Source organism: Oncorhynchus nerka, linkage group LG25, assembly GCF_034236695.1.
Source record: "Oncorhynchus nerka isolate Pitt River linkage group LG25, Oner_Uvic_2.0, whole genome shotgun sequence".
In the NCBI taxonomy this organism is placed as follows: domain Eukaryota; kingdom Metazoa; phylum Chordata; class Actinopteri; order Salmoniformes; family Salmonidae; genus Oncorhynchus; species Oncorhynchus nerka.
The window spans coordinates 11,671,826-11,692,306 of record NC_088420.1 but is presented as its reverse complement, the minus strand read 5'-3'; the positions used below and the strand labels follow the sequence as shown (position 1 = coordinate 11,692,306).

The following is a 20,481-nucleotide window of genomic DNA, read 5'->3' as shown; positions in this document are numbered from 1 at the left end:
ATCGGTTTGTATCACTCTTGTATAATTTGTAAGTCGCTCTGGATAAGAGCGTCTGCTAAATGACTTAAATGTAAATGTATCACTCTGTGTGTATATGTGAGAAAGAGTGTGTGTGTGTGTGTGTGTGTGTGTGTGTGTGTGTGTGTGTGTGTGTGTGTGTGTGTGTGTGTGTGTGTGTGTGTGTGTGTGTGTGTGCTAACAGCCTTGTTGTGAAAGGATCATAGTGCTCCCTCATTCTCTAAATTGCCTGTGTACAAGAGATGGGCAGGATTATAGGGTCACCTGGCAAAGCAAGGGGTAACTCCTCTTGATTGACCAATCACAAGTTTTGCTCCTCGTTTTTGAACTCCGATTTCAGAGAAATACCAATACTTGGAGGCATCTAAGCATTGGTTCTGTTTGGGAAATGTTTGTGTGTATCTATGCGTGTGTGTGTGTCTGATCTCTGCGGGGTGAAAGAGCAAAATCATTGGGTTACCCACTTCCTTTCCAAACAGGGCCAAATTTCAGCGTCCTTATTCCTACACTTCTACACACACACACACACACATTTACATTTACATTTAAGTCATTTAGCAGACGCTCTTATCCAGAGCGACTTACAAATTGGTGCTTTCACCTTATGACATCCAGTGGAACAGCCACTTTACAATAGTGCATCTAGGTCTTTTAAGGGGGGGGGGGGGAGAAGGATTACTTTATCCTATCCTAGGTATTCCTTAAAGAGGTGGGGTTTCAGGTGTCTCCGGAAGGTGGTGATTGACTCCGCTGTCCTGGCGTCGTGAGGGAGTTTGTTCCACCATTGGGGGGCCAGAGCAGCGAACAGTTTTGACTGGGCTGAGCGGGAACTGTACTTCCTCAGTGGTAGGGAGGCGAGCAGGCCAGAGGTGGATGAACGCAGTGCCCTTGTTTGGGTGTAGGGCCTGATCAGAGCCTGGAGGTAGTGAGGTGCCGTTCCCCTCACAGCTCCGTAGGCAAGCACCATGGTCTTGTAGCGGATGCGAGCTTCAACTGGAAGCCAGTGGAGAGAGCGGAGGAGCGGGGTGACGTGAGAGAACTTGGGAAGGTTGAACACCAGACGGGCTGCGGCGTTCTACACACACACACACACACACACACACACACACACACACACACACACACACACACACACACTATTTAAAGGCCCTGTTCCTCTGTCCATCCAGCCAGCCAGGGTGTGTCTGACCACAGCTCCATTATCCGCCTCGTCCAAAAAGGACACCATGAGCAGCAGAGTCGTCGCCCAGAAATAGCCAACACCAAAACAGCTGGCTCCACTGGCCTATTTGTTCTCCTGTGGTCGGTTTCTTTGCTTCTCTCCACCATAAAAGCACCCATTTCCCTCCTACCCTGGCCTACTCGCCAATCCCCAATGATATTAAACAATAAATGAGACCCTCTTTATTCCACCCAATGTTTAGATGTTCTTGGAATGTACACACACAGTAGTATATTTATGCATAAACATAATAAACACGATGTTACTGCTCCGTGACCACCATTATTACCAATGTGGTGGAAAAGGATTTTCTAGTCAGCATATCTCATTTTTGAGAGGGTATTGTGTGCAGTAAGCGAGGACAATGTTGAACACTGTGATGTCTATTTGCCGCCAGTATTTATGCCCCCTGTCCTCTGTGCAATCTCCTGAAGTGTAGCTGTCCTGCCGTGGGGGGAATGGGAGGGTGATGGGGGGTTCAATTTACTATTATTTATGTACAGTGCTGTGTCACTCAATCCAAAAAGCTTTTCTTTTTTGCTCTACTTCAATAACCTAATTCCTCATTATAGTTTTTAAGTTAAATTGTTCTTTAACCATTCACGTAGCCAATCGGGTGGGCTGGAGCATTTTGGGGACTCTTATTACAGTAGGTCTCGTGCTCTCACCTCTCGCTACGCAATGACAGTCTAGTCTCTTTGGCCTGATTGGCTGATTACGTGCTGGGATTGCAACTAGTGTTTCAAACAATGCAGTAGTTCCACCAGTTACCAACAGGTGTCCCCATAGTGGACTCAGGCTTAGACTGAACTGCATCTATGCATCTAAATGTATATTCCCATTATATGTTCCAATTTATTCCTCAAGTTCATAGTAATGGCTGGAATGGAGTGAATGGAATGGTATCAAACACATAGAAACCTTTTGTTTAATACCATTCCATTGATTCCGTTCCAGACATTACTATGAGCCCGTCCTCCTCAATTGAGGTTCCATCAGCCACCTGTGGTACACTGACTCTCTGTGCTGTGTCTAGCACAGGATTGGCTGGTATATAAAATGGGATCTGTTTGATTTGAGAGGTCAAGGAACAACATTTGTACCAGGATTTATTCCACTGCTATTGATTTTCAAACGATTGCATAAGAAAGCAAATGAGCTAAGATGTATATGCTTAGTCACCCACAGGCCAGTAACATATGGACCAGGTGTAGGGAACCCTGGTCTGCAGCCGCATCATGTTTTTGATTCAACCGACATGGTAGACCATGTGTATTGAATGTAGACAATCACTGAACTGATCAATTAGCTCAGTTAGTCAGGCAAGGTGCCTAGTTGGAACAAAATCCTGCAGTACCTGCAGCAGTCCAGGACCAGGGTTGCCTACCCCTGGCAAACGCTTTTAGTAACAATCCGCCATTTTGTGAGTTTACCTTCTAATGATATTATGTGGTATGTGTATTGCACAACACATAAGCTCTTGTCAACACATTCCGTTACTTTTTACTGCCAGGGCCTAGGCAGGTTTCTTTTGGTCCACTAGTTTGAGTGATGTTGTTCGAGTAGAGTTTGACAGAACAATGTAGGTGATTGAAGTGCATGAAAGGCGCCAACCCCTCCATGAGAAATGAATTCACCCACACCAGCAAGGTGTCCTTTGAAATTGTAATGTGTCAAACGCTTTGATGAGTACTCTCCTCAAGTTTACATCTTCAAATGTTTTAGAAATGGAAGAATATAATATCATTTAATGCTTGACCTCCACGTGATTTAGATAAGAGCAGAATCTTCTGGACAGATATGCAGTAGTTTTTCCAAATGTGGGACTTTACATTTCTACCATGATGTTGAGGAAATCATGTTTTGTTTTTTCCAGTTGAGCACTTGTTGGGTTTTATGTGCAGAGGTTGGGTTTTATGTGCAGAGCTTGGGTTTTATGTGCAGAGCTTGGGTTTTCAGGTTGAACATGGGTATGGCAGTCAAGATGAAGACTGACCTTGTGATTGTTTTCATGCCTTGTTGAATCGAGCAAAGAAAGTGATGTTTTCCATTAACACCAGAACGTTCCAATTACCCAGTGTCATGAACATCGGCTGTGTCTTTGTCACTATATTCAGATGGACTGTCTATCTATTTCTCCTTTCAGGCAGACCCATTTTGTGGGCCTCTTTTTACATGCTTCCACAAAAGATGAGGCCCTGAACTGTCTTTGGCTCTCAGCAGGTGTCCTTTTCATTCGGGAGTCAACAAGTGTCAATTGCCTGAAGAGACTCCGAATGACACAATTGTTCCCATTGCGCTAACTCCTCTGATTGCATGTCCATTTTGAAATGGACTCTTAAACGTTAATATCCCACAACGTTAACTGATTTATTTATCCAACATATTGAGATTTACTAAGATTGAGATGGACTTTTTTTCAACAATTTGTATTGCATGGTCGGACTTGAAGTTTGACCACTGGCATTAATACACTCAGAACTCGCATTTCCTTCCCACATCCTGCAGTCAGTTTCTGTTAGCCTACTGTGCAACCTCATGTCCACATTCACCTCATGATACATAGAAGGCGACAAAGTGAAGGAAAATTATCATTATTATCTCACTTGAAACAGCGGATGCTCGGTCTGGGCCTCCGAAGCGCCAACCCCTTGGTCCAGTTGGACTGGAGTGAAAAGAAGAAGATAGCCCACTTTGATATTCTGGTCTGACAATCCAATCAGCATGCTCGATTTGTGAATTACTGTATCCAAGATGACTCCTCCACTGCCTAGCACCGATAACTAATCCCAATTAACCTGCCTTAATTGAAAAAGCAATTGTTTCATTAAGTCGTTAGATTCGCTAGGCAAGGCAAGGATTACATTGGGTGGAGAAAGGGCCCAAGGAGTCCTCAGAAACGACACTACATGGTGCAGGATTTGCATGGGCAGCCAGTTATTTATTGATGGGACTATTTTCTCTCATGAGCAAAGATCTAACATCAGACCTACACCAGTCAATAATTGACGGTGAGGGGTAATTTGCCCATATGTCCTCCAGCATCGCCACAGCTAGCTTGGGGAGCCTGGAGTATCCTCATACATCAGCCCTCTGTGTTAGTGATTCAGGTGACAGTTTACAACACTGATGTAACGCTGTAGTGGGGAACCAAAGAAAGCAGGGACTCTCATAATCCATTTTTCCCCTGGATGCCCAACCGATCACCTCTTCTATTTTTACATGCAACCATGCTGCTCCAATTGAGACCGTTTTTTTCTTCTTTCCCTCTTCCTTTTCACGATTCAACATCTTCTTCATAGCAGTCCATTAGCCAAGAGCAGCAAACTCCTGAAAGAGCAGGAGATAGAGAGAGGGGTATAGAAACAGAGGGCGGTTTCCATAGCGATGATTCCTACTTGAATTGTTTCCTGATTGATGGGGGCTTGATAGGGGCTTGGTGTGTTAAGGCCTGGAGGGTGCTGGCGTGTTGAAGGCAGAGGGGATGTTAAGCCAGGCCTGGATCTAGCCTGTCAGGGGTTCTGTAACAAGTGGCTAGCATGCTGACATCTGTGGATGTGGGCTGGCCAAGCACTGCTTAAGTAGGTTAGGGACAAGGTACTTCTTGAAACTTTATACTTCTTTTCTACATTACTAACTACTACAGTACATGTATTACCATCCAACAAAGAGAAAGGATTGTGTCCTGTCAGAACATGCATCCAAACACAATGAGGTAATCCCATTATAATGTGCATGTTTGGTTGGTTGTGTAACAATAAAGCTTATGTGGCCCTCAAAATATGCCCGTTTCTAAACCAGCAGCATTCACAACATTTTCTTCCACAATAAACCCTGCAACCTCCCTCTACTGTTAATGTTGTCTGGGGTATTAGAGAGGCAGGTACAATTAGGTTTTGAATAGCACCTCTAATATTTCCAAATGTTCCTTTCTCCACCAAATAAGCCGGTAAAAGGTGTTATTGGCTGTGAAAGGTGCCTATTTCCATCAAAATGAAAGACAAGTGGCTTTTCCACCCCATTCAGCCGGTAGACAATTTTGTCCTCCACTGTCCTAGTCACATCATCATCTCCAAAAGCCTCTCATCCATTACACTATTTGTCATTTAACCCTACTATCGCCCGATGTACCTACTTAATGGCCATGTGAAAGTACCGCAAATGGAACTCACACTCACATGGAGCGAAAGGCTATTTGAAAGGAGACGGTGCCATTTCTGTTATAGCTAAGCTGAGCAGAGCCTACCACTCAGTATGAGGGATGCTACATTAGCAAAACAAGTGTATCCTTTAGACAGTATGGGTTAACGTTCCCCGCTACCGTCCTTCCCCGCTACCAGCAGTAGTTGGCTCGGGAAAGCTTCATTCTGTGTCCCTGTGAAGATGGCTCTGCCCATCTCAGGTTATTTCTGCCTGGATGTCGTACTTGCCAGATAAACTAGGTCCTGTTTCCCTTATCAGTTTAAAGTTGTACTCTTCTCCATTTGAAAGAGGCCTGGGATACAGGGAGATACTGAGGGACAGCTTGACTACAGAGGACTGTGTCCTCTAGATGTCTTCTCAGCTGAGGTGGAATGAGAAACAGGAATAACAAAAGTCCCAATATGATTAATCTAAAGAAACAATTACGTCAGTTTGTTATTATAAACTTTTATAAACTTTTCAAGGCATGATAGTAATATTGCCTAGGTCCACCTAGATAATAATGTGTTTGTATTTTGGTGGAATTTTCTGATGTTGCTTATTGTGTTGTTATGAGAAAGCAATTTATTTTTCCAAAAGCCAATTTCTAACACGCAATTACTGCCTGCATGACCAGGGTGTTGATACTGAATAAATGGTCGAATTCATCAATAACACCAGCGGTACACCTGAGGTGGGAAGCAATTGAAAATGTTTAAAGGTTAATTATGCTGTTCTTGGTTGTCATACACACACACACACTGATCCCTGTTCTCTCCTTCTCATAATGGCCAACTCTGTCAGATCCTCTGTTCTCAGCTGGGTATAAAACAGTGCCTGAGGCCAGGAGTGACTGGTGTCTTCAATCTGCTCTGGTTGCTCACTGGACTCTAAAGGCTTTCATCTCATGAGCTGACTCTCTTTTCTGTCTCTTCTCTTCCTCTCTCTCTCTCTCTCTGTCTCTTCTCTTCCTCTCTCTCTCTCTCTCTCTCTCTCTCTGGCTTTGTTTTTACCTCTTCATCCCTCTTTCTCCCTCTTTCACTCTCTCTCTCTCTCTCTCTCTCTCTCTCTCTCTCTGTCTCTTCTCTTCCTCTCTCTCTCTCTCTCTCTCTCTCTCTCTCTCTCTCTTTCGCTCTCTCTCTCTGTCTCTGTCTCTCTCTCTCTCTCTCTGTCTCTTCTCTTCCTCTCTCTCTCTCTCTCTCTCTCTCTCTCTCTCTGTCTCTTCTCTTCCTCTCTCTCTCTCTCTGGCTTTGTTTTTACCTCTTCATCCCTCTTTCTCCCTCTTTCACTCTCTCTCTCTTTCGCTCTCTCTCTCTCATTTCTTTTTACCTCTGTCTCTCGCTCTCAAAAATCAAATAAAATGTAATTTGTCACATGCGCCGAATGCACCTTACCGTAAAATGTTTACTTACAAGCCCCTTAACCAACAATGCAATTCAAGAAATAGAGTTAAGAAAATATTTACTAAATAAAATAAAGTAAAACATTTAATAAAAGTAACCGTTCGCACTACCCTCTGTAGCGCCAGATGCCGAGAAGATGTCATACCAGACGGTGATGCAACCGGTCTTGTGGGACAAGGTGTGGTCGGGCCCTCTTCACAACAATCTTAGTGTGTTTGGACCATGATAGTTTGTTGGTGATGTGGACACCGAGGAACTTGAAACTCTCGACCCACTCCACTACAGCCCCGTTGATGTGAATTGGGGCATGTTCGGCCCTCATTTTTCTGTAGTCCACAATCCTTTGTCTTGCTCATGTTGAGGGAAAGGTTGTTGTCCTGGCACCACACTGCCTCCTCCCTGTAGGCTGTCTCATCATTGTTGGTGATCAGGCCTACCACGGTTGTCGTCAGCAAACTTAATGATGGTGTGGGGAGTCGTGCTTGGCCGTGCAGTCGTGGGTGAACAGGGTGTATAGGAGGGGACTAAGCACGCACCCCTGAGGGAGCCCCCATGTTGAGGATCAACGTGCCAGATGTGTTGTTGCATACCCTTACCACCTGGGGGCGGCCCGTCAGGAAGTCTAGGATCCAGTTGCAGAGGGAGGTGTTTAGTTCCAGGGTCCTTTGCTTAGTGAAGAACTTTCTGGGCACTATGTTGTTGAACGCTGAGCTGTATTCAATGAACAGCATTCTCACATAGGTGTTCCTTTTGTCCATGTGGGAAAGGGCAGTGTGGAGTGTGATTGAGATTGCGTCATCTGTGGATTTGTCCGGGCAGTATGTGAATTGGAGTGGGTTTAGGGTTTCCGAGATGATGGTGTTGATGTGAGCAATAACCAGCCTTTCAAAGCACTTCATGGCTACTGATGTGAGTGCTACGGGCTGGTAGTCATTTAGGGAGGTAACCTTCACTTTATGGGCACAGTAACCTTCACTTTATGGGACTATGGTGGTCCCCTTGAAACATGTAGGTATTACAGACTCGGTCAGGGAAAGTTTGAAAATGTCAGTCAAGACACTTGCCAGTCGAAGTACACATTCCTGTAATCCGTCTTGTGAATGTTGACCTGTTTAAAGGTCTTGCTCACATCGGCTATGACGAGCGTGAACAGCTGGTGCTCTTGTAACCGGTGTGAAATTGCTAGCTAGTTAGTGGGGTGCGCGCTAATAGCGTTTCAATCGGTGACGTCACTCGCTCTGAGACCTTGAAGCTAAACTGTTACACTCTCATGCATGCTTCAGTGTTGCTTGCCTGGACTGCAGCATTAAAGGCATATAGCTCTTTTGGTATGCTCGAGTCACTAAGCAGCTCGCGGCTGGGTTTCTCTTTGTAGTCCGTAATGGTTTGCAAGCCCTGCCACATCCGACAAGCGTCAAAGCAGGTGTAGTAGGATTCTATCTTAGTCTTTTATTCACTCTTTGCCTGTTTGATGGTTCGTCATCATGTAATAATAATTATTATAATCTAACTGATCCCAGATCAGCACTCATACTCTTAGAGACATTTTTTTTATACGGGATTCATACTCTCTAAGGTGACCATTTGGGGGTGCAGGTAACCTAGTGGTTAGAGCGTTGGGCCAGTAACCGAAAGGTTGCTTTATCGAATCCCAGAGCTGTCATTATAAATAAGAATTTGACTTGCCTAGTTAAATTAAATTAAATCTCTCTTCATTAAATCTCTCTTCATCTCCCTTCATCACAACATTTGTCTGGTTTGTTGTGGAGCCCTTAGTGCACATCAGGTAGAGAGGACACCTTGGCCAGTCTCCCATCGCTGGGTTGCGTCCCAAATAACACCCTATTCTCTATAAAGTGCACCACTTTTGACCATGGCCCATAATGCACTGGTCAAAAGTAGTGCACTTAAAAGGCAATAGGGTGCCCTTTGGGACGCCGCATGGGAATACCGTAAGGAGCCTTAAGGGGGAATGCCGGTCGGCCCACTGCTCGTCGTGGTCACGTTTGATGCTCAGTGTCGATGGGACTCTTTCTGACTTATGTATAGGCCTGTTATGGGAGTGCTGTGCGTGTAGATGTCTTACTGACAGTGTGTGTGTGTGCGTTTGTGTGTGTGTGAGCTTGTTTTGGAGTACTTTCTGTGCTATGCTATCCCGAGGCACTCTTTTTCCCTCTCTCTCTTTCTATCTCTCTCCCTCTCCTCCCTTGTTTTCTACCCCACCCACTCATCTACTCTGTCTCACTCCCTCCCCTTCTTCCACTCACCCCCAACCCCTCCCTACCTACCTCTCTCTCCCTCTCCCTCCTCCCGCTCTCCCTCCATCCCTCTCTCCAGTCCCTGCAGTGGAGCTCTCCATGTGTGTTTATGAAGGCCCAGGGAGAGAGAGTAAAGAGAGTGAGGGGTTCCACCTGCCCACAGCCTTTTAATTACTAATCCGTATGTACATGCTCTGCACATTTGCTCATCCACACATATCCCTACGCCCCGGAGTTAACATGTTCCCCCAGAGCAGGTACGCCCCAACTGGGGTACTCGCAATGCCGTCGGGGGTACGCCAAATATAAATGTGATTCACATTTTCAAACAGTCCATTTATATTTTCCAACGGGGCAATACCTTTGGGTGAGGTTTTTTTCTCACCTGAGTTATCTTGTTTCGCTGCCAAAAATACAATACATAAACCATCTAGTGTTCAGCAAAATAACAACACAACGTCAAGTACAGGTAGCCTAGTCAAATAATTAACATCCAATCACATTAACCGTTACTCTCTAAATGGAATTCCACTAACGGTCCATATGTAGCCAAATGTAGCTGCTGCTCATTCCGTTTGCTTAAAAATTGATAAATGGTTAAAGAAAGTAGGGCCCGTGTCCATAAAGACACATACCTAGCTCAGAACATAGCCCAGTTAACAAATTATTACAAACAGTAACCAGCCAAGCAGAAGCGTTACAAAACTCAGAAATAGAGATAAAATTAATCCCTTACCTTTGATGATCTTCATATGGTGGTACTCAGAAGACGTTCATTTACTCAATAAATGTTCCCTTTGTTCGATAAAGTTTCTTTATATCCAAAAACCTCAGTTTTGTTCGCGCGTTTTCTTCAGTAATCCACAGGCTCAAACGCAGTCAAAACAGGCAGACAAAACAATCCAAATTGTATCCGTAAAGTTCATAGAAACAAGTGAAACGATGTTTATATTCATTCCTCAGGTTGTTTTTAGCCTAAATGATCTATAATATTTCAACCAGACAATAACGTTGTCAATATAAAAGGTAAACAAGAAATGCACTCTCTCGGGATTGCTCATGAAAAAGCTCTGCGACACGGTAGGGTCCACTCATTCAGACTGGTCTTACTCTCTCATTTATACGAATACAAGCCTGAAACAATTTCTAAAGACTGTTGACATCTAGTGGAAGGCATAGGAACTGCAAATTGAGTCCTATGTCAATGGATACTGTAATGGCATTGAATAGAAAAAAATAGAAAGAAAAAAAACTTCCTGAATGGATTTTTCTCAGGTTTTCGCCTTCCAAATCAGTTCTGTTATACTCACAGACACTATTTTAACAGTTTTGGAAACTTTAGAGTGTTTTCTATCCAAATCTACCAGTTATATGCATATCATATCTTCTAATTTGGGCATGCTTTTCATCCAAAATTCAGAATGCTGCCAGCTACCAGAGAGGTTAACCTCATAGTCCACCAATACCGTATGCGGGTTCGTGACTAGGGCTCAAGCTCATTAGCATAACGCACAATGCGAAAAAATATTCCTAAAAATATTTAACCTCCACACATTAACAAGTAAAATAGCTCAAATGAAAGATAAACAAGTTGTTTATCTACCCAGCAAGTCAGATCTCTAAAATGTTTTACGGCGAAAACATAGCACATATTTATATTAGATCACCACCGAAATAAAAGGCAAGCGGCGGCCATTTTGTCCCAGAAAAAATAAAATTTAAAAGTAGGATTAAAAAATAAATAATTCACTAACCTTTTGAAAATCTTCATCAGATGACAGTAATATTACATGTTACACAGTACATTTAATTTTTTTTCAATAATATGCTATATAATATCCATAAATCTCGGTTGACAACATTTAAAAAAAAAACATGCTACTCAAATGTCAGGAGAAATGATGATAGCTCCGACAGATAACGTCAGATAACAAGCAATAAACATGACTAAATATACATGTTCTACATATAGTTACAAAGATACACTTCTTCTTAATGCAACCGCTGTATTACATTTATTTTTAACGTTCACTTGGCTATACTAGGAGTCGGCGCTCTGATATTAGCAGTACGTTTGGAGTCCACAGAAACCCAAAATAACCACATAAATATTCCCTTACCTTTGATGTTCTTCCATCAGAAGACGTAGAAGGAGTCATACTTACCCAATACATCGTTTGGTTTCACGTTGTGTGTCCCTGTATTAGCATATGCTAACAGCTTCAGCTGGAATGCATCAAAAATGACTTCTGGTCCAGCACTCTGCGCATTAAAACTTCCAATTTACATATTATATGTCGATTAAACTGGTCAAACAATGTGCACAATCGAGCTTTATGATGTTTTTAGCATGTAGAACAAAGGACAGCGCTAACAGACAAACCGTCTTCGAATGCTGCATGTTGGAAAAAGTACTCCAAATCGGCCGCGCGCAATAGAGTGCCCGGTTTTGAGAGGGACACGCGGAATTTCGCGCGCCAAAGGTGCAGGGCTCGTGCGATTCTCACAGTGAATGCGCCATTTGAAAGCAGACATCGCGCTGAACTGACAGAGACTGTTCATGGATCCGTAGCTTCCTGGGAAGGGTGTTGGCGATGACGTCAAAGTAGACCCAACTTTTCCATTGTTGACAGAGTGTTTGGGAGAATGGCTCTCCTGAGACTTCTGCTTTACATACAGACATAATTTAAACGGTTTTAGAAACTTTAGAGTGTTTTCTATTCAATAATAATTTTTATATGCATATATTAGCAATTTTGGGTAAAAATATTTTCAGTTTACTATGGGTACGCACTTTCTCCAACAGGGGCAGTATAGAGCAGGAGTTCTAAGAGGTTAAAGCAAGGCCCTGAACCCTTGTGTAGTTTCTGCACTATGTAAAGATATAGGCAGCGACCATGTAACGCTTTTCCAACATGCAATATTGCGCTGGTTATCAAGGGACACATTTTTGAAAGCTGAAAGTTTCCTTTACTGACCATAATCTTCACTTGTCTGAACGCTTGGCATGATGACGAGTTTCTCACACGACTGGCCTATCTGGGTGATGTTTTTTCTCGCCTGAATGATCTGAATCTAGGATTAGAGGGACTCTGCAACTATATTCAATGTGTGGGACAAAATTGAGGCTACGATTAAGTTGTTGGAGCTCTTCTCTGTCTGCATTAACAAGGACAACACACAGGTATTTCCATTATTGTATGATTTTTTTGTGTGCAAATGAACTCAAGCTTACGGACAATGTCAAATGTCATATAGCGAAGCACCTGAGTGAGTTGGGTGCGCAATTACGCAGATACTTTCCCAAAATGGATGACACAAACAACTGGATTTGTAATCCCTTTCCTGCCTCCAGTCCACTTACCGATATCTGAACAAGAGAGCCTTATTGAAATTGCAACATGCGGTTCTGTGAAAATTGAATTTAATCAGAAGCCACTGACTCATTTCTGGATTGGGCTGCGCTCAGAGTGTCCTGCCTTGGCAAATCACGCTGTTAAGATACTGATGCCCTTTGCAACCACGTACCTATGTGAGAGTAGATTCTCTGCCCGCACTAGCATGAAAACTAAATACAGGAAAAATTATGTGTGTAAAATAATTTAACTTAACGGTACATGTTCCCCAAGGGTACCACCCCCCCCCCCCCCCCCCGCTCAACTGAAACAGTGGCGCACAGAATGCAAAAATATTCTTAGAAATATTTAACCTCCACACATTAACAAGTCCAATAGCTCAAATGAAAGAAACACCTTGTTCATCTACCCAGCGTGTCAGATATCTAAAATGTTTTACGGCGAAAACATAGCACATATTTATGTCAAACCACCACAAAGACACAGACGATATACAGCCATTTTGTCGAACAAAAGATGCAATCACAAACGCAGGATTAAAAGAAAAATAATTCACTAACCTTTTGAAAATCTTCATCAGATGACAGTAATAGGACATGTTACACAGTACATTTATGTTTTTTTCAATAATATGCCATTTATATCCATAAATCTCCGTTTACATTGACGCCATGTTCAGAAAATGCTCAAAAATGTCCGGAGAAATTATAGATAGCACCGACAGATAACAGAAATAAACCTCATAAACTTTGACTAACTATACATGTTCTACATATAGTTAGAAAGATACACTGCTTCTTAATGCAACCGCTGTGCCACATTTATTTTTAACGTTACAGAATTAGTTCACTATGTAATAATCTGAGACGGCGCTCAGACGTAAACAATATTTCTCCGCTATGTTGGAGTCAACAGAAATACAAAATTACAACATAAATATTCCCTTACCTTTGATGGTCTTCGATCAGAATGTAGTGGAAGGAGTCATACTTACCTAATATATAGTTTGGTTTCAGTTCGTGTGTCCTTACAGTAGCATATGCTACGAGTTCCAGCTGAAATGCATCCAAAATGACTTCTGGTCCCGAACAGTTGCACATCAAAACTTCAAAATGACATATTATATGTCGACTAAACTGGTCAAACTAAGTGCAGAATCAAGCTTTAGGATGTTATAAACGTACAAAACAATTCTCAATTCAACCGGACAATCATACTTCTTCTCAGGCATTCTGGAACAAAGGAAGGTCTGTTCCAAAAGCGCGCTCTAGCGCCCATGTATTTTCTCGCGACACCCACTCTTTCGCCTCCCAAAGGGTCAAAGCTTGCGGGATTTGCACAATTAAACGCTCTACTGAATGAGGACATCTAGTGGATGACATAGAAAGTGTCTCCAGATCCATAGCTGGTTGGGAAGGGTGGGGGCGATGACGTCAAAGTTGCCCCAACTTTCAGTATTCCAAAAATAGTTTGGGAGATTGCCTGCCCTGTGAGTTCTGCTATACTTACAGACATAATTCAAACGGTTTTAGGAGCTTTAGCTTTTTTCTATCCAATAATTATTATTATTTGCATATATTCCAATTTTGGACAGATTTTTTTTCAGTTTATTCAGTTTACTATGGGCACGCAATTCATCCAAAGGGGGCAGTATTCTGCCTAGCCCTAACAGGTTTTAAGACTGAGAATCTCCAAACAACCCAACATTACAGAGTTATGTGCATGCTCTCAAGCACACCCTTCTCATTAACCTGTGAGTTATTCACTCACAGTTCCCGTTAGCCTTCGCAGCTCCCGTCAGCCTCCGCAGCTCCCGTTATCCTCCGCAGTTCCCGTTAGCCTCCGCAGTTCCCGTCAGCCTTCACAGATCCGTCAGCCTCCGCAGTTCCCGTTAGCCTCCGCAGTTCCCGTTAGCCTCCGCAATTCCATTGGTGCTTTATTATTCATTGCTCCATTAAATGATTAATGTTGGTTTCAGGGTGTCATGGATTCAGGGTGTCAGGGGATCAGGGTGTCAGCGTGTCAGGGTGTCAGGGATTCAGGGTGTAAGGGTGTCATGGATTCAGGGTGTCAGGGAATCAGGGTGTCAGCATGTCAGGGCATCAGGGTGTCAGAGAGGCAGAGTTAGCTTGTCAAGGCATCTGCTTGTCGTCAGTGTGTTAGGTCGTCAGTGTGTCAGGTGTCACGGTGTTAGGTCGTCAGCGTGTCAGTGTGTCAGGGTGTTAGGTCGTCAGGTGTTAGGTTGTTAGGGTGTTATGTTGTCAGCGTTTCAGGGCGTCAGCGTGTTAGGTCGTCAGGGCGTCAGCGTGTCAGAGTGTTAGGGTATTAGGTTGTCGGGGTGTCAGGTGTCAGTGTGTCAGGGTGCATATAGTCTAGCCGTCAAATTATACAGCAGCGGAATGAGGAAGTCCAGTTCATGTCCTCACTGTCTTCTCATACAATGAAAGTGTGTGTGTGTGTGTGTGTGTGTGTGTGTGTGTGTGTGTGTGTGTGTGTGTGTGTGTGTGTGTGTGTGTGTGTGTGTGTGTGTGTGTGTGTGTGTGTGTGTGTTTTTCAAATAAAATAAAATCTAATTTTATTAGTCACATGCGCCGAATACAACTGGTATAGACCTTAGAGCGAAATGGTTATTTACGAGCCCCTAACCAACAATGCAGTTGAAAAAATACAGATAAGAATAACAAATAACTGTTACAAGTAATTAAAGAGCAGTAGTAAAATAACAATATCGAGACTATATACAGGGGTGTACCGATGCAGAGTCAATGTGCGGCGGTGTAAAAGGGGTAGGGGGGGTCAATGCAAATAGTCTGGGTAGCCATTTGATTAGATGTTCAGGAGTCTTATGGCTTGGGGCTTGAAACTGTTTAGAAGCCTCTTGGACCTAGACTTGGTGCTCCGATACCACTTGCCGTGCGGTAGCAGAGAGAACAGTCTATGACTAGGGTTGCTGGAGTCTTTGACAATTTTTAGGGCCTTCCTCTGACACATCCTGGTATAGAGGTACTGGATGATAGGAAGCGAAGACCCATGCCAAATCTTTTCAGTCTCCTGAGGGGGAATAGGTTTTGTCGTGCCCTCTTCACAACTTGGTCTTGGTGTGCTTGGACTATGTTAGTTTGTTGGTAATGTGAACACCAAGGAACTTGAAGCTCTCAACCTGCTCCACTGCAGCCCCGTCGATGAGAATGGGGGTGTGCTCGGGCCTCTTTTTCCTGTAGTCCACAATCATCTCCTTTGTCTTGATCACATTGAGGGAGAGGTTGTTGTCCTGGCACCACACGGCCAGGTCTCTGACCTCCTCCCTATAGGCTGTCTCTTCGTTCTTGGTGATCAGGCCTAACACTGTTGTGTCATCGACAAACTTAATGATGGTGTTGGAGTCGTGCCTGGCCATGCAGTCATGAGTGAACAAGAAGTGCAGGAGGGGACTGAGCACGCACCACTGAGGGGACCCTGTTTTGAGGATCAGTGTGGCAGATGTGTTGTTACCTAACCCTAACAGCCTGTCAGGAAGTCCAGGAGGTGTTTAGTCCCAGGGTCCTTAGCTTATTGATAAGCTTTGAGGACACTATGGTGTTGAACGCTAAGCTGTAGCAATGAATAGCATCCTCAGATAGGTGTTCCTTTTGTCCAGGTGGGAAAGGGCAGTGTGGAGTGCAATAGTGATTACATCATCTGTGGATCTGTTGGGGTGGAATGCAAATTGGAGTGGGGTCTAGGGTTTCTGGGATGATGGTGTTGATGTGAGCCGTGACCAGCCTTGCATAGCACGTCATGGCTACAGACGTGAGTTCTATGGGTCAGTAGTCATTTAGGGAGGTTACATTGTTGTTCTTGGGCACAAGGACTATGGTAGTCTGCTTAAAACATGTTGGTATTACAGACTCGGACAGGTGGAGGTTGAAAATGTCAGTGAAGACACTTGCTAGTTGGTCAGTGCATGCTCAGAGTAAACATCCTGGAAATCCGTCTGGCCCTGCGGCCTTGTGAATATTGACCTGTTTAAAGGTCTTACTCACATCAGCTGTGGAGAGCGTGATGACACAGTCTTCCGGAACAGCTGGTGCTCTCATGCATGTTTCAGTGTTATTTGCCTCGAAGCGAGCATAGAAGTAGTTTAGCTCATCTAGTAGGCTTGTGTCACTGGGCAGCTCTTGGCTGTGTTTCCCTTTGTAGTCTGTAATGTTTTTTCACATCCTACGAGCGTCAGAGCCGGTGTACTATGATTCGATCTTAATCCTGACGCTTTGCCTGTTTGATGGTTTGTCGGAGGGCATATTGGGATTTCTTATAAGCGTCCGGGTTAGAGTCCTGCTCCATGAAAGCAGCAGCTCTACCCTCTAGCTCAGTGCGGATGTTGCCTGTAATCTATGGCTTCTGGTTGCGGTATGTACGTATGGTCACTGTTAGGATGATGTCATCGATGCACTTATTGATGAAGCCAATAACTGATGTGGTTTACTCCTCAATGCCGTTGGAGGAAACACGGAACATATTCCAATCTGTGCTAGCAAAACAGTCCTGTAGCTTAGCATCTGCTCATCTGACCACTTTTTTATTGATCTACTCACTGACAGAATTATGGTCAGATTTGTCAAATGCAGGGCGAGGGAGAGCTTTGTATGCGTCTCTGTGTGTTGAGTAAAGGTGGCACATTTAACATGCTGATAGAAATTTGGTCAAATGGATTGAAGTTTCCATGCGTTATTAAAGTCCCAGGCTACTAGGAGCACCGCCTCTGGGTGAAAGTTTTCTTGTTTGCTTATGGCGTAATGCAGCTCATTCAATGGTGTTTTAGTGCCAGCCTCTGACTGTGGTGGTATGTAAAACAGCTACGAAGAATACAGATGAAAACTCTCTAGGTAGATAGTGTGGTCTACAGTTCATGAGATACTCTTCCTCAGCCTCAGCAATAGCCTTAGATATCGTGCACTAGCTGTTATTTACAAAAAATACATAGTCCGCTGCCCCTTGTCTTACCAGACGACGGTGTTCTATCCTGCCGGTGCAGCGTGTAACCGGCTAGCTGTATGTTGATAGTGTCGTCGTTCAGCCACTACTCTGTGAAGCATAAGATGTTACAGTTTTGAATGTCCCATTGGTAGTTTAATCTTCCGTGTAGGTCGTCTATTTTATTGTCCAAAGATTGCACGTTTGCTTGCAGAATGGAAGGTAGTTGGGGTTTATTTGACCGCCTACGAATTCTCAGAAGGCAGCCTGCCCTCCGGCCCCTTTTTTCCTGCCTTTTTTTTCACGCAAATCACAGGGATCTGGGCCTGTTCCCGAGGAAGCTTGTCAGGCTTGTCAGACCCGTTAACGGAAAAAAATATATTCTTCCAGTCCGTGGTGAGTAATCCCAGTCCTGATGTTCAGAAGTTATTTTCGGTCATATGAAACGGCAACATTATGTACAAAATGAGTAAAAAAATAAGTTATAAAAAAACAAAAAAAAACAATCGGTTGGGGTCATGTACAACGGCTGCCTTCTTCTCACACCGCCATTTTGGTGTGTGTGTGTTTGTTTTTTGTTGGTGTGTGTGTGTGTTTTTGGTGTGTGTGTGCGTGTGTCTGTTTGTTTGTGTATGCACATAAACTTTTCGAAATGTAATTACCTTCATTTGCAGCTACAACTGGGCTAAATTGGGTTAAATCCACTGGTACTGTTGCATCACTTTGGTTTCTTTAGTCTGTTTTAATGTCTCTCCCTCTCCCTCTCTCACTCGTTCCAGCACCACCAAGATTCACTAAAGTTCCCGTAGACCAGATTGGCGTATCTGGGGGTGTGGTCTCATTCGTGTGCCAGGCGACAGGAGACCCTAAGCCCCGGGTGAGCTGGAACAAGAAGGGGAAGAAAGTCAACTCCCAGCGCATTGAGGTGAGACAGTGTAACCTTGTAACCCTACACTGCCCCCTACTGTTGTGGATGTAGTATGGAATAATACATCTGAATATAATATACATAATAAATACAATTTAGCGGACACATTTATCCAAAGCAACTTACATATTTGTATATGTGGCCCCAACAGGAATCGAACCCACAACCCTGGCATTGCTAAAGCTTTTACAAACTGAGCCACACAAGTCTATTCGTTCATTTGACATGGATATACCACTTCTTTGTTTCACCAAGGTAGATCATTTACTTGTACACAAACTACATCACGACAGACAGTGTTTTAATTTAACCAGGCATCAATTACAAGAAACCACCATGTTTAGTGACATGACATGGCACAGTGCCAATGCAATCTACTTGTCCTTTTCCACTTGAATGACTAGCTGAATTTGACGTTTGTTTTACGTTCGGTTCTAGTAGTGGCGTGCTACTTTCCCCCTGCGCCCGCTGTGCCTTATTTATGATGTTTGTTTGTTGTGTGTCTCTGTGTGAGCCCAGATGGTGTGTCTAAAGTCATGATTGATTCTCAGGGTTTCCTTAATTAACACACTCCTCACATCGACAGCACACACACACAGACTCGCTAACACACACATACACACTCTTGTGCTAACACACTATCACGTTAACAACGCTGCCAGCGTACTTAGAAGGAGGGAAGAAGATGGTACCTGAGTATTAATAAGAGAAGAAGAAGATGGTACCTGAGTATTAATAAGAGAAGAAGAAGATGGTACCTGAGTATTAATAAGAGAAGAAGAAGATGGAACCCAAGTACATGACAAGTACAGGACAGGCAAGTACAGGACAAATACAGAACAAGTACAGGACAGTACAGGACAAGTACAGAACAGTACAGGACAAATACACATTGACACACACACACTGCAGACTCTGGTTCAATCCTGGGCTGTATCACAACCGGCCGTGATCGGGAGTCCCATAGGGCATTGCACACTTGGCCCAGAGTTGTCCGGGTTAGGGGAGGGTTTGGCTGGGGTACTTGCCTAGTTAAATAAAAAATAAAATATAATACAGGACAGTACAGGACAGGACAAGGCCAGTACAGGACAAATACAGGACAGGACAAGGCCAGTACAGGACAAATACAGGACAGGACAAGGCCAGTACAGGACAGGACAAGGCCAGTACAGGACAAATACAGGACAGGACAAGGCCAGTGCAGGACAGTGCAGGACAGGACAAATACAGGACAAGTGCTGAACAAGGCCAGTACAGGACAAATACAGGACAAGGACAGTACAGGACAAATACAGGACAGGACAAGGCCAGTGCAGGACAATACAGGACAGGACAAGGCCAGTAAAGGACAAATACAGGACAGGACAAGGCCAGTACAGGACAAGGCCAGTACAGGACAGGACAAGTGCAGAACAAGACCAGTGCAGGACAAGTTCCTTGAGATGACAAATACAGGCCAATACATGACAGTGCAGGACAAACACAAGACAGTACAGTACAGGACAAGTACAGGATAGGACAGTACCATACAGTACAGGACAAGTACAGTACAGGACAAATACAAAGCAGTACAGGACAGTACAGAGCCGTACAGGGACAAGTACAGAGCCGTACAGGACATGTACAGAACAGGTCAAGTACAGAACAAGACAGGTACAGGACAAGTTCCTTGAGATGACAAATACAGGACAGATCTATACAGGACAAATCTGGGACAATACAGGACAGTGCAGGACAAGTACAAGACAGTACAAGTACAGGACAGTACAGTACAGGTCAAGTACAGGAAATAACAGGACAAGTACAGGAAAGAACAGGACAAGTACAGGACAAGCCCAGTACAGGACAAGTCCAGGACAGGACAAGTCCAGGACAGTACAGGACAGTACTGGACAAACACAGGAGAGTACAGGACAGGTACATTACAAGACACATACAGGAGAGTACAGGACAAGTACAGGACAGGTACAGGACAAATACAGGACAAGTACAGGACAGGTACAGGACAAGTACAGGACAGGAAATGTAGAGTATAGGACAAGTACAGGACACATTTAGGACAGTACAGGACAAGTACAAAAAAAGGACAGGACATGTACAGGACAAGTACAGTACAGTATAGGGCAAGTACAGGACAGTGCAATTTCAGTACAGGACA

General features: G+C 43.9%; 1 protein-coding gene across 5 annotated transcripts in view; it reads left to right on the top strand.

Annotated features, from left to right (window-relative positions):
- Positions 1-20,481, top strand: part of ptprsa (protein tyrosine phosphatase receptor type Sa) — a 459,556-nt gene that overhangs the window by 228,102 nt on the left and 210,973 nt on the right. For all 5 annotated transcript variants that reach the window (XM_065009561.1, XM_065009560.1, XM_065009558.1 and 2 more), the window contains one exon: positions 18,172-18,317. In XM_065009561.1, coding sequence (XP_064865633.1) covers positions 18,172-18,317 — 146 coding nt within the window. The remainder of the gene's footprint in view (positions 1-18,171; positions 18,318-20,481) is intronic.